The sequence below is a fragment of the Neofelis nebulosa genome, chromosome 1 (genome assembly GCF_028018385.1).
Source record: "Neofelis nebulosa isolate mNeoNeb1 chromosome 1, mNeoNeb1.pri, whole genome shotgun sequence".
NCBI lineage: Eukaryota > Metazoa > Chordata > Mammalia > Carnivora > Felidae > Neofelis > Neofelis nebulosa.
In genome coordinates this window covers 66434218-66449120 of record NC_080782.1, presented here as the reverse complement: position 1 = coordinate 66449120, position 14903 = coordinate 66434218, and the positions used below count along the sequence as shown (strand labels likewise).

The following is a 14903-nucleotide window of genomic DNA, read 5'->3' as shown; positions in this document are numbered from 1 at the left end:
GCTATCTTATCCTGAGCATTAAAAAAAAAAAAAAGTTTCATTCTCTTACTCCTTTTTATAGTCTAGGTCTTTTGAAAACAGTTTTTACAATAGAAAGTAGATCCCTTCCCTGGTCTCTTCATTGCAGGTAACTGGGTAGAAATTCTGCTTTCATGAATCATGCACACTGTGTGGTTCCCTGCAAGCTGATCTGTCACACCTGACAAAGATTCCCTGATGCTAGTGGTGGTAGGGAAGATGGTGACAATCTCTGCAACAGAGTGACCTAAGGACAGATCCTGCTAGAGAATGTCAAAATGGCTTCCCAGGGAGGGACCAGAACCTTGTAAATAGGGATGGAGAACAGAGTGATACTAACAGAGTCATTTTAACTACAGAAGAAGCCCTACAGTCCTTTTGTTTATCAAGGCTGATTTCTTATCCACCTGTGACTGCAAAGGAGACTGTTCTTTGGGGCAAAGAGTGCAACCCCTATTTAGGATTTATAGTCTGCACCGCTACACATCAAATGGATAGAGGTGTATGTATGGCCTTTCTTATATCGGATGTCCTCTTTTCGGTGTTGCTGTTTGCTGGTATCTATAGATGTCTATAAATAGCCTTAGAAATTTCTATTAAAAAATGTTAGAGATACTGTAGTTTTTACCCAATCACTTACTAGTTACAAGTTGCTTATTAGAAAGGTAGAATCTGAACATTTTATGAGCACAAAGATAGTATCAGAATGGGTGTAGTCCCTTACTCTTAGAATCTGTGTAGAGGTTCATTTGTCCTAAAATTTCTTGTTTATTGGAAGGTGGTATGGTGTAGTGCAAGGAGCTTTGAGCATTGGACTTAATTGTTTTATTCATTTCGTATATTTGACAGATACTATAGTTTGTGTACTGTGTGCCAGTCATTGTTTTAGACTCTTGAGATACAAAGATAACAACAACAAAAAAACAGTCATTTCTCTCAAAGGGTCTTGGTGGTAAGGGAGGAAATAGACACATAGATAATCTTAATGTGGTCTGACAAATGTAATGATAGAGATGCCCAGGGCATTAGGGGAACATAGAAGAAGAATGCTTTTTTGGATTTCAGTTCTTCAGATATAAAATGGAGACAAAAAAGAACCTATTTTACTGGGTTGCTCTGAAGATTAAATTAGATAAAGAATATAAAACACATAGTAGAGATTTGGCACAAGTAGAAGTATGTATGTGGAACCAGTTATTATTTTACTGCTTTGTAATATATTGTGGCTGTTCAGGGATACTAACTTACTAATGACAGAGAATTGCTCAAAAGTATTTATTTGGAATACCACGGCAGAACTGTAATCCTTGATTTGACTTCTTGCAGTGGTCAGGTTCCTTTGGAAATAGTATTTTCTGAATATCTTGCCTGAGAGAACCCCTTGGTTGGAGTTTCAGATAGTCTTTTCTCAGAAATGTTAATAGAAGTTATTCAGCATCAAACAGTTGGTGTAGTCAGTTGGTTTTTAAGTAAACTGTGTTGAGTCCTATGGAAAGAGGGGAAAGATCTAACTAAACAGCTTTCTGTTTAGATAAACTGGATGGGGGAGTGGGAGGGAGTTGGTGACTTGTAGGACGTACTTTTATTTTCACTTGGTTCATTTCTTGAAGTGAGATTTCTTTTGAGGCCAGAAGGTAAGGGCTAACCTTTAAGTGATCAAGATTCAGTGTCCAAGTACCTTGTTTGAGAAATGACTGGGTAGTATTTTAAAAGGAGTAGAGGCAGCTCTTCAGAGATTGAATCCCTGACTACACAGCCCTAATAAAACCTGCCTCGCTTATATGTTTTCCTCTTGAGATTCCTCCATTGTAGTTAATATTTAAATAGAACTTTTAAATGGTGCTGAAAAAAATCTTCCTTTATATAAAAATGTTCAGAAACCTTCTGGGTTGCCTATGAATGTGATTGGAAATGGTATTGTATTCACAATAAGACAATAATAGACTACTCCCTCTTGAATACATTAATAGTTGAAGGTACATTCTGTGCATTTTACAGAGCTGGTGATGAATACAAAGGAGTGTTAGTGCTGGGTGTGAGCACCAGTGACATTCATGTCATATAACATTTCTGTGCTTAGTGAACTTTAGAATGCCAAGTAACTACTCAATTGCCATTAACTTTCAGTAACTCAAAACTACTTGCAAGTTTTAGAGTATATTGATTTTTCTCCCTTCTGTTCAAATGGCTTTGCATGCATAAGACAACTTTTCAGTGTAAGATTTATGAACAGAGGAACCTGGGTTTCTGAGAAGCTAAGTGACTAAGCTTGGAATAAATGACATCCAGAACTTCCAGACACAGTTGGTTCTCCCCACCTTTTAGAGAAAAATAATAGAACCAGATAATCTCCCAATAGTTGGGAGGGTCAGCTTCCAGAAACAAAGTAGAGGGGATTGCTTTTTTGCTTTTGCCAAAATATGGTATAATGGAAATACTAAAGTTTTGATGCCACACAAGCCCGGGTTCAAGTCTAGATTGGCCACTTCTTAACTTTGTGATCAGCAAGCAGGTTACTTTATCTTTCAAACAAATCTCAATTTCCTCTTCTGTAATCCTGGAGCTAGTGATACCTCTGCCAGTTGGGTTGTGAGAGACAGGTATGGAAAATCCTTGCCCAGGCCTAGTATAGAATATGAACTCAACCACTGTTAGTTCTTTTTCTTGTTTCTTTTTTCACCCTTTCACAGTATGTCTTTTCAAGTAAAAAGGCAGGTGTGTTGAAAAACAACATTTTCTGGCAATTGTAGAAACTGTTTGACTTGGTATTTAGATGGCCTGTTTCCCTCTGTTGGATCTCATTCACAGGCAGTAGATTTTAAGGGTGGCCTAAATCAAAACAAAACAAAACAAAACGAAACCCAGTTGCCTCGGAGCTCAAATTATCTACCTGTTGCAGTTTTGGTCGTTGTACCAGAAGAGGGTTTATTTTTTTCCCCATAGTAAGGCATAATAACAGCCCAGGTGTTCCTTGCTCTTAAGTGGAAGCAGTGGCTGGCTATGCAGGACAGTTTCACATTGATTGGTTAGGACATGCTGTCCTTTGAAGCAAGTGTTAGGCAGTAGTGCTGCAGTGCTCACGCATACTGTTGAATTAATCGCTGCAGAGTTCTTGGATCTGGCCTGTAAAGGTAAAATAAAACTGCCTCTCAGAGACACTGGCAACTGTAGGAAAAATGGTGATTATAAAACATTGAGAGGAATAAGAGAAAGAAGGTATAAGAATGGCTTTGACAGAATTGTTTTAATGACTTTTATTTGACCATTCTTAAATATTTGGGTCTTAGTTCTATTTCCTCTTTTGATCCAGAAGTTACAGATAAAACAGAAGAGGTGGTATATCTTACTGGTCTAAGGTGAGGCCTAGCTCTTAAATTTTAGTTATGCTCCTTTAGAACTCTCCTTTCCTAACTGCTTATGTCTGAAGTCACTTGCAATGCTCACAGTTCTTTATGACATTGAAAAAGTTTCTTTGAGATGCTGTTGATAAGCATACTGACTTAAGAGCATGAGAGAGAGAATGCCCTCAGATTTTGGAGCCAAATAGTCCTTGATTTGAATTTCAGCTCTGCCTCTTATTTGTTCTCTAACTTTGGGCAAGTTGCTTTACTGTTTTGGACAGTGCTTTCTTCATGTGTAAGAAAGATGATGTTAATACCTTTGTAAGATTGCTATGAGGCTTGAGTATTACATGCAGAGTGCTTAGCATATAGTATGCGGGCACTGAATAAGTATTAACTATATTAGTGTATCTCCCAATCTTCAGACCTGAATTTGGCAAACTGATTGGTATTTTCTTAGAAAGTAAATGAAATATGGGATGGACTCCCTTGCAGTTCTGTGAAGGAAAAGATATTTTAGAAAGTAAAGTTTTTATAGTTGCCATTTGTTATTTTCTTCAGGTTGATAACAGGGAAAATGCTGAGAAGGAAATAGCTATTTCTACTGTCTCATCCAGTACCCAGGTGTCCTGCCCACTATGTGACCAAGACTTTCCACCCACAAAGATTGAGCGACATGCCATGTACTGCAATGGAATAGGGCAAAGTACAGGTAAGACTTACCAGGATTTATCAAACTTTTCTTTGCATGATAGTTTTGTAATCCTCTATAATACAGTACAGGAAAAACAGACTACTCTTCCTCAAAGTTAAAGTTGTTGGATTTGTCTTTTTCTCTTTCCCATATCTGTTCTTTACTTCTTTGGCAGGTATGCTCTTTTGTTGCACATACTTAGGAGAAAGGGAGGGGAAAAATCTTTCATCTTGATATAGGTGGGCCAAAAATCAGTGTGATGCGATGGACCTTCCATTTCTTTCTTTTTTTTTTTTTTTTTAAATTTTTTTTTTTTCAACATTTTTTATTTATTTTTGGGACAGAGAGAGACAGAGCATGAACGGGGGAGGGGCAGAGAGAGAGGGAGACACAGAATCGGAAACAGGCTCCAGGCTCCGAGCCATCAGCCCAGAGCCTGACGCGGGGCTCGAACTCACGGACCGCGAGATCGTGACCTGGCTGAGGTCGGACGCTTAACCGACTGCGCCACCCAGGCGCCCCATTCCATTTCATCTTTTATATTCAAATATTGAGATTCCATGGAGCTTGAGGAATTAAGTTCTAGGGTTGCCTGTTTTTTTCAAAATTGAAGTGTAATTTACACAATGTTATAAGAGTTGCCTGTTGTTTTTTTTATTCAAAATAAATCCCTTGTGGGGTTTATTTATGTGTGTAGAAATTCTAACTAAAAACAGAAGCCAAAAAGTATCCCTCATTTCTGTTCATGTGCTATATGTCTCTGCTGTATCACCCTGGAACCATTGGTTACCTCTTGAAGACTACATCAAAAACCTTAGTTTTGGTGCAGTGTGAGATACTGACCAAGAGAATCTGCTTGTTGATCACAGTCCATTACCATCCCCAATCCTGCCTTTCTGTCTAAGCGTGTTGCACTTCTTAGTCCCACTTGATTCCCATAACTTGGAAGTATTTAGTCTGAAATTGTATAATTGTGAAGTATTTTATAAGGTAGGAATTCCAGGAAGGAAAGGCACATGTTATTTAATTTTTCTGATATAACACACTTTTTATTTATTATGTAAGGAAGTACCTAAACTTATAAACTTATAATTAAATAAGTTTGTAGATTTTTCTGATTATAAAGTAGTACATGTTCATTGTAATAATAATTGTTTATATTTATTTGTTAAAACTTTTTTTTAAATGTTTATTCATTTTTGAGAGACAGAGAGAGACAGAGTGTGAACAGGGGAGGGGCAGAGAGAGAGGGAGATACGGAATCCAAAGCAGGCTCCAGGCCCTGAGCTGTCAGTACAGAGCCTGAGGTGGGGCTCGAACTCATGAATCACAAGATCATGACCTGAGCTGAAGTTGGAAGCTTAATCGACTGAGCCACCCAGGTGCCCCATATTTATTAAATACTTAAAATGAGTCACATACTACTTACATAAATGGGACCATGCTATAGTATATATATTATTCTATAACTTGCCTTTTTTTATTTAGCAGTAAATTTAGATCTTTCCATGTACAGATAGGCTTTTTATATAGTGGACATCTCACCATCTGTAAAATTTTCTGTTTTGCTTTTTCTCCTTACTAGCATAAAATTTCCCCCATGTCACTAAAGTTACATGTGTATATATATGTATATATGTATATATATATATATTTTTTTTAATTTAATTAATTTATTTGTTTACTTATTTACATCCAAGTTAGTTAGCATATAGTGCAATAATGATTTTAGGAGTAGATTCCAGTGATTCATCCCCTGTGTATAACACCCAGTGCTCATCCCAACAAGTGTAATCCTTAATGCTCCTTACCCATTTAGCCCATCCCCCACCCACAACCACTTCAACAACCCTCAGTTTGTTCTCTGTATTTAAGAGTCTCTTATGTTTTGTCCCCCTCCTTGTTTTTATATCATTTTTGCTTCCCTTCCCTTATGTTCATCTCTTTTGTGTCTTAAATTCCACATATGAGTGAAATCATATATTTGTCTTCCTCTAATTTTGCTTAGCATAATATCCTCTAGTTCCATCCACATAATTGCAAATGGCAAGATGTCATTCCTTTTGATTGCCAAATAATACTCCATTGTGTGTGTGTGTGTGTGTGTGTGTGTATGTGTGTATATATATATATATATATATATATATATATATATATATATATACATACATACATATACATACACCCCTCATCTTTATCCATTCATGTGTTGATGGACATTTGAACTCTTTCCACACTTTGGCTACTGTCGATAGTGCCGCTATAAACATCGAGGTACATGTGTCCCTTCAAAACAACACGGCTGTATCCCTTGGATAAATACCTAGTACAGTTGCTGGGTCGTAGAGTAGTTCTATTTTTAACTTTTTGAGGAACCTCCATACTGTTTTCCAGAGTGGCTGCACCAGTTTGCATTCCCACCAGCAGTGCAAAAGGGATCTCCTTTCTCCGCACCCTCACCAACATCTCTTGTTGCTTGAGTTGTTAATTTTAGCCATTCTGACTGGTGTGAGGTGGTATGTCATTATGGTTTTGATTTGTATTTCCCTGATGATGAGTGATGTTAAGCATCATTTCATGTGTTGGTTGGCCATCTGGATGTCTTCTTTGGAAAAGTGTCTATTCATGTCTTTTGCCCATTTCTTCACTGGATTATTTGTTTTTTGGGTGTTGAGTATGCTAAATTCTTTATAGATTTTGGATACTAACCCTTTATCTGATATGTCATTTGCAAATATCTTCTCCCATTCTGTCGGTTGCCTTTTAGTTTTGCTGATTGTTTCCTTCGCTGTGCAGAAACTTTTTATTTTGATGAGGTCCCAATAGTTTATTTTTGTTGTGGTTTCCCTTGCCTCCGGAGACATGTTGAGTAAAAAGTTGCTGCAGCCAAGGTCAAAGAGGTTTTTGCCTGCTTTTTCCTCAAGGATTATGATGGCTTCCTGTCTTACATTTAGATCTTTCATCCATTTTGAGTTTATTTTTGTATATGGTATAAGAAAGTGGTCCAGGTTCATTTATCTACATTTGGTGTCCAGTTTTCCCAACACCCATTTGCTGAAGGGACTGTCTTTATTCCACTGGATATTCTTTCCTGCTTTGTCAAAGATTAGTTGGCCATACATTTGTGGGTCCATTTTTGGGTTCTGTCTTCTGTTCTATTGATCTATGTGTCTGTTTTTGTGCCAGTATCATACTGTCTTGATGATTATAGCTTTGTTATACATCTTGAAGTCCAGGATGGTGATACCTCCAGCTCTGGTTTTCTTTTTCAACATTACTTTGGCTATCCAGGGTCTTTTTTGGTTCCATACACATTTTAGGATTGTTTGTTCTAGCTCTGTGAAGAATGCTGGTGCTATTTTGATAGAGATTGCATTGGGCAGTATTGACATTTTAACAATATTTGTTCTTCCAATCCATGAGCATGGAATATTTTTCCATTTTTTTGTGTCTTCTTCAATTTCTTTCATAACCTTTCTATAGTTTTCAGTGTATAGATTTTTCACCTCTTTGGTTAGGTTTATTCCTAGGTATTTTATGGTTTTGGTGCAATTGTAAATGGGATTGGTTCTTTGATTTCTCTTTCTGTTACTTTATTAGTGGTGTATAGAAATGCAACCAATCTCTGTGCATTGATTTTATATCCTGTGACTTTGCTGAATTCATGGATCAGTTCTAGCAGTTTTTTGGTAGAATCTTTTGGGTTTTCCATATAGAGTATCATGTCGTCTGCGAAGAGTGGCAGTTTGGCTTCCTCCTTGCCAATTTGGATGCCTTTTACTCTTTTATGTTGTCTGATTACTGAGGCTAGGACTTCCAATGCTATGTTGAATAACAGTGGTGAGAGTGGACATCCCTGTTGTGTTCCTGACCTTAGGGAGAAAGCTCTCAGTTTTCCCCCGTTGAGGATGATATTAGCGGTGGGTCTTTCATATATGGCTTTTATGATTGAGATATGATCTTTCTGTCCCTAGAAGGTTCTTATCAAGAAAGGATGCTGTGTTTTGTCAGATGCTTTCTCTGCATCTATTGATAGGATCATGTGGTTCTTGTCCTTTCTTTTATTGATGTGATGTATCCCATTGATTGTTTTGTGCATATTGAACCAGCCCTATATCCCAGGTATAAATCCCACTTGGTCATGGTGAATAATTCTTTTAGTGTATTGTTGGAACCCATTGGCTAGTGTACTTTGTTGAGGATTTTTGTATCCATGTTTGTCAGGGAAACTGGTTTGTAGTTCTCTTTTTTAGTAAGGTCTTTGGGTTTTGGAATCAAGATAATGTTGGCCTTACAGAATGAGTTTGGAAGTTTTCCTTCCATTTCTATTTTTTGGAACAGCTTCAAAAGAATAGGTGTTAACTCTCTTTAAAAGTGTGGTAGAATATATCTGTTAAGTCCATCCAGTCCAGTGTATCCTGCAAAGCCTTTGTTTCCTTGTTGATTTTCTGTTTAGATGATCTGTCCATTGTTGTAAGTGGGGTCTTGAAGTCCCATATTATTTATGGTATTATTATCAATGAGTTTTTCTGTATGTTTGTGATTAATTTATATATTTGGGTGCTCTCACATTTGGGGCATAAATGTTTAGAATTGTTAGATCTTGTTGGATAAACCCCTTAATTATGATATAATGCCCTTCTTCATCTCTTGTTACTGTCTTTATTTTAAAATCTAGATTGTCTGATATAAGTATGGCTGCTCCAGCTTTCTTTTGCAACCATTAGCATGATAGATGGTTCTCCATCCCCTTACTTTCAATCTGAAGGTGTCTTTAGGTGTAAAATGGGTCTCTTGTCAATAGCATATAGATGGATCTTGTTTTCTTATCCATTCTGTTACCCTATGTCTTTTGATTGGAACATTTAGTCAGTTGACATTTAGAGTGAGTACTTAAAGATATGAATTTATTACCATTGTGTTGCCTGTAGAGTTGGAGTTTCTGGTGGTGTTCTCTGGTCCTTTCTAGTCTTTGTTGCTTTTGGTATTTTTTGTTTTGTTTCATCTTTTCTCCCCTCAGAGAGTCCCCCTTAAAATTTCTGGCAGGGCTGGTTTAGTGGTCATGAACTTCTTAGTTTTTGTTTGTCTGGGAAACTTTTTATCTCTCCCTCTGTTTTGAATGACAGCCTTGCTGGATGAAGAATTCTTGGCTGCATATTTTTCTGATTCAGCACATTGAATATATCCTGCCACTCCTTTCTGGGCTGCCAAGTTTCTGTGGATAGGTCTGCTGCAAACCTGATCTGTCTTCCTTTGTAGGTTAAGGACTTCTTTTCCCTTGCTACTCTTATGATTCTTTCCTTGCCTGAGTATTTTGTGAATTTGACTGTGATAGGCCTTGTTGATGGTCGGTTTTTGTTGAATCGAATGGGAGTTCTCTGTGCTTCCTGGATTTTGATGTCTGTGTCTTTCCCCTGGATTTTGATGTCTGTTTCTTTCCTAAAGAAAACTTTAGGAAAGTTTTCTGCTATGATTTGCTCACAAAAACCTTCTACCCCTTTTTCTCTCTCTTCATCTTCTGGGATCCCTATGATTCTGATGTTATTCTTTTTTAATGAGTCACTGAATTCTCTAATTCTTATATTGTACCCTTTTGCCTTACTCTCCCTCTTTTTTTCTGCTTCATTATTCTCCATAAGTTTGTCCTCTGTATTGCTGATTCGCTGCTCTGCTTCATCCATACTTGCCACCGTGGCAGCTATTTGAGATTGCATCTCAGTTATAGCATTTTTAATTTCATCCTAACTAGATTTTACTTCTTTTATCTCTGCAGAAAGGGATTCTATGCTTTTTTCAACCCCAGCTAGTATTATTATCGTGATTCTAAATTCTGGTTCAGACATCTTGGTTGTACCTGTGTTGATTAAGTTCCTGACTGTCATTTCTTCCTGTTCTTTCTTTTGGGGTGAATTCCTTTGTTTCATCATTTTGGAGGAAGAAAATTAATAAAATAAAAAATAATAAAATAAAAATTAAAAATAACACAAAAAATCTAATAAAAGGATGCCAGACTCTAGGTGTGTTTTGGTCTGGTTGTTGAAAGAAAAAATCTATAAATTTTTAATGCTTATTTATCTTTGAGAGAGAGCGAGCACATGTGAGTGGGGGAGGGACAGAGAGAAGGGGACAGAGAATCTGAAGTAGGCTCTGTGCTGACAGCAGAGATCCCAAAGAGGGGCTCAAACTCGCAGACCATGAAATCATGACCTGAGCTGAAGTCGGATGCTTAACTGACTGAACCACCTAGGTGCCTGTAAAAATATTTTTAATGCTAAATATTCCGTGATCTGAATTGCCTCCATTTACTTAACTGTTATGCATTTAGCATGATTCAGGTCACCATGTTGTTGAGCCTATTATGCATGAAGTTGTTGCTGTATTTTGGGGTTATTTCCCAAGGATGTATATCACTAGCTCGGGTGATAGTAAAAAAAGATGGGCTCTAGAGTCTAGTTATTTTGAGATTGAATCCCATCTTTGTTACTTAACAGTGTGTGATTCTGTGCTGATTTCCTACCTTCCTTTTATGCAGCTTTCAAATTAACAGTAATGACCTTGTTTATTTTTTTAAAGGTTAAATGAGGTATCTTAAGGAAAGTGCATAGTACGATTCCTAGCACATTGAGTAAGAACTTAAAAACAATTTTTTTTAATGTTTGTTTATTTTTGAGAGAGAGCACAAGTAGAGGAATGGCAGAGAGAGAGAGAGGGAGACACAGAATCTGAAGCAGGCTTCAGGCTCCAAGGTGCCAGCACAGAGCCCGACACAGGGTCTGAACCCAAAAACTGCGAGATTGTGACCTGAGCCAAAGTCAGATGCTTAGCCAATTGAGCCACCCAGGCACCCCAGTACTTAAGAACTTTTAGTTGGCTGTTACTATTCTTGGTAGAATTACTGGGTTTGAGATTTTGTCATCATTTTTAAGCATCATTATAATAGCATGGTCATCTTTTAAATGTAGTGAAAATTGAAGACCTACATTTGATCATCATCACCTTTTAGTAGAACACTGAAGGACTAGGGCTTTAGATGCAATTTTAATTTGACAGAGCTCTTCAGTCTGATTTTTTTAGCAGAGAGTTCCAGTGACTGAAAGAACTCTGGGGTTGGACATCTGGTGACCGGAGAAGGAAGAAACAATCTTGCACATCTCACCAAACATGCTTATCCAGCTGGTATTAATTACCTGAGTCAACAACGTACACAGCAATGAGGTCCAGAGATAAATGAGTTTGAGAGGCTGATTGTACCTTGAGCTGTAGAAAAAATAACTTTATGGTCTGAGCTGTTAGGTAAAGGGTAGTATAAAGTAGCTCTTGCTGACACCTCCCAGACTGAACTCTGATAGTCTGTGCTTAAACAGCAGGCTTTGGTATTCATTACTGTCCAAAGACATCTTTCAGCTATATGATACTTGCTTTTTAGCTTGTTCTTCCTTACTAGAGTATAGTGGGGCAATTCACAATTCATCTTACTGTTGAAATGAATTCAGCATTGTTTTTAAGTTTTCTGAACCACAACTTATACCACCAGAACCAGGTTGTTGTCATTGAACTTGTTGAGAAGCTGACACCATCAGGTGGGCAAAGGAGACTGAGACTTGCATTGTTGTTCATTCAGGGAAATTCTTTCAGGTTCTCTTTAGTCCACTGGGACAAGTGTCAGTGACCCTGTCAAATGCTGCTCAGTGGGATTTACACTCTGGTCTCGAGCACTCTTTCAGATGTAGATACATGTATGTTTTCTGATAAATTGGAAGTATGTATGTTATTGGCACTGTATGTCTTTTAGCCCTGATCCAACTGTCTCAGATATCCATTTAAAGATGTCTGCTATATCCTGAATAACAGTAACACTTTCTTTTTCAAGGGAAATTTGTTTTAAAAATTAGAGGAGTATAATAAAGAGAAATGTAGAATACTGTAAATATCAACACCAGCTTGTGTATCTACAGTGAGAAATTTGATTCCTTTCTATCCCCTATTTCCTTAACTTCATTTCATTGAAATATTTATGGAACTTGGTTGTTTTTTTTATTTAAAAAAATTTTTTTAATGTTTTTTTTTGACAGGGAGAGAGAGAGACAGACAGAGCATGAACGGGGGAGGGGCAGAAAGAGGGGGAGACACAGAATCCGAAACAGGCTCCAGGCTCTGAGCTGTCAGCACAGAGCCTGACCCGGGGCTTGAACTCACAGGATGAGAGATCATGACCTGAACTGAAGTCGGACGCTCAACTGACTGAGCCATCCTGGCACCCCGGAACTTTTTTTTTTTTTTTTAATGGTGCTAGAACTTAACGTGGGTTACTAAAGAAGTTTGAAACATTTATGCCATTAAGGAGCTTGCAGTGTCATTGGGGAGATAAATATTAACCTAAGAAATTAATTACAAGATGACATAAAGTGAATGATGATGTACCTGTATGAGTGATTTTTTTTTAAGTTTATTTTTGAGAGAGAGAGAGAGAGCAAGTAGGAGAGGGGCAGAGAGAGAGGTGGACAGAGGATATGTAGCAGGCTCTGAGCTAACAGCAGTGAGCCCGTTGCAGGGCTTGAACTCATGAACTGTGAGATCATGACTTGAGCTGAAGTCGGACACTTAATTGAATGAGCCACCCAGGCACCCCTACATGAATGATTCTGACTGTAAGTGCAATAGGAATATGGAGAGCTGCAGTGAATAGGGATGAAATCTCAGAAAGAGGGTTGGTTTAACCTGGGCTAGGAAGGCTAATAGGTTTGGATAAACCCATGGGAAAGTAGGGGACCCTTTATCTTCCTATAGGTTAGATAAGAGAAGGAAGCAGGCGAAAGAGGGATGCCTGGGTGGCTCAGTCAGTTAAGCGTCCGACTTCTGCTCAGGTCATGATCTTGTAGTTCATGAGTTTGAGCCCCATATCAGGCTCTGCACTGACAGTGCAGAGCCTGCTTCTGAGCCTGCTTCAGATCCTCTGTCTCCCTCTGTCTCTTTCTTAAAAATAAACAAACATTAAAAAAAAAAAAAAAAAAGGAAGCAAGGGAAACAGCCACTAGACAACAGCTTCCACTTAGTCTTCCTAGTAGTGTTAACTTGCTAACCTAAATTACTCTCTCTGACCCTATAAGAGAATTTGCAGCAGGGAGTCCCTACTGGAACTATTCCACTCTTGATTTATTCCTGTGTCTTAAGAACAGAGTTTGGGGATATAGGTGGGATGGAAAAGTAATTAGGGGAATTATGCAAAGCACCTGCTACTGTGCCATGTGCCTGGCATATCATACGTCCTCAATAACTTTGCTGTCTGTTTGCTTTTTTTTTTTTTTTTTTTTTTCCACCATCTTGCCTGCCCCTGTTTTCCTTGCCAGAGATAGTAGTGATTGTTTTGGTTCCTCTCAACATTTTATGACTGGAGACAGAGGCCAGGCCCTCAGCCCAGTTTTTGGTAAAAGGGAGCCCCTCTCCTGCCATGGAAGGGAAAGAGTTACTCTTGAAAACACATAATCCAGGCTGGGAGACCATTCGCCCAATGCCTGAGGGGATGGAATAATAGAGAGGACTTATCTCCCAGAGTTAAGTATTCAGCTCTCCCCTTCTTCCTGTTTTCCCCTAAATCTGATCCCAGACATGCTTGGTTTGGCTGTGTAAAAAAAAATAGTAATTAGAGTCATTTACATGAAGTGTCTACCATTTATGCCTAGTTACCGTGCAGCACAATAACAATTATGCATATCATTAAATATGTGTCTGATTAACTTTGCTGTAAGTTTTATTTGATTATAATACTACACTCTGAGTAAGTTGGCTCAGTCTGCTCAGTTTGTTGCTCAATGACATGGCTACTACAGGTTTGGAAAAACTAGAGGGAGTGTTCTTTAAAGGCATTGTTTGAGGGGAGAAGATTTGTTAAATTAATCTAGACTAACAAAGATAGGTTGCTTTTGTATTTGCTTTCTGGAAAATGTGTTTGAGACCATTTTTATTAAAACATTTAGGAAGAATAAAGCTCTCCATTTACTTAGTAAATGTTTACTAAGCGACTGCTATATACCAGATACAGTGAACAGAATATACAAAGTCCCTGTTCTCATGGAGCTTATATTTTAGCAGTGGGATACTGACAGTAAATAAGTAAACATCTAGTATGTTAAGTGGTGATAAGTATTTTGGAGAAAAAGAGGAAGCAGAGGAAGAGGATGGAGAATACTGAGGTCAAGGGGTAGCAATTTAGAATAGGTGGTAGGGAAGGTCCCATCAAGGAGGTGACATCTGAGCAGAGACCTAAAGGAAATGAGGGATTTCGAGGTGGAGAGGAGAGTGTGTTACAGTCAGAAGGAACAGTAAGTATGAAGACTTTTGGTTGTGAACAGGCTTGGTGTGTATGAGAGAATGACAAGCCAGTGTGGCTGGAGTGGAGTTAGTGAGGGAAAGATAAACAGTGAAATTAGAGAGGTAATTGGGGAGGGGACAAGTGGACAGATCACATAGGGTTCTTAGGCCATAGTAAGAATTTTGGCTTTTAATTGGAATAAAGGAGGAGCCTTTGGAGGGATTTGAGCAAAAAAAAATGAATTAATATTTGAGTAAAGGATCACTTGGTTGCTGTATGTATGGATTGTTGAGGTGGGGGACAAGAGTGGAAGCTGGGAGGATAGCCAAAATTTTATTTTTGGCAATATGATAGAGTGGGAGAAACATGGGCTTTGGAACTAGGCAGATCTGAATTTAAATGTCCACTGTTAATACTTGTCAGCTGGATAATATTTGACAAATGACCTTACCCTTTTGAGGATCAGATGTCTTGTTTATAAAATTAGTCTGACATCATTAGGATTGTCCTGAGAATCAGAGACACTTTACAAAGTACCTAG

General features: G+C 38.1%; 1 protein-coding gene across 3 annotated transcripts in view; it reads left to right on the top strand.

The window, feature by feature from the left end:
- Positions 1-14903, top strand: part of UIMC1 (ubiquitin interaction motif containing 1) — a 120777-nt gene that overhangs the window by 73960 nt on the left and 31914 nt on the right. For all 3 annotated transcript variants that reach the window (XM_058724216.1, XM_058724208.1, XM_058724213.1), the window contains one exon: positions 3921-4071. In XM_058724216.1, coding sequence (XP_058580199.1) covers positions 3921-4071 — 151 coding nt within the window. The remainder of the gene's footprint in view (positions 1-3920; positions 4072-14903) is intronic.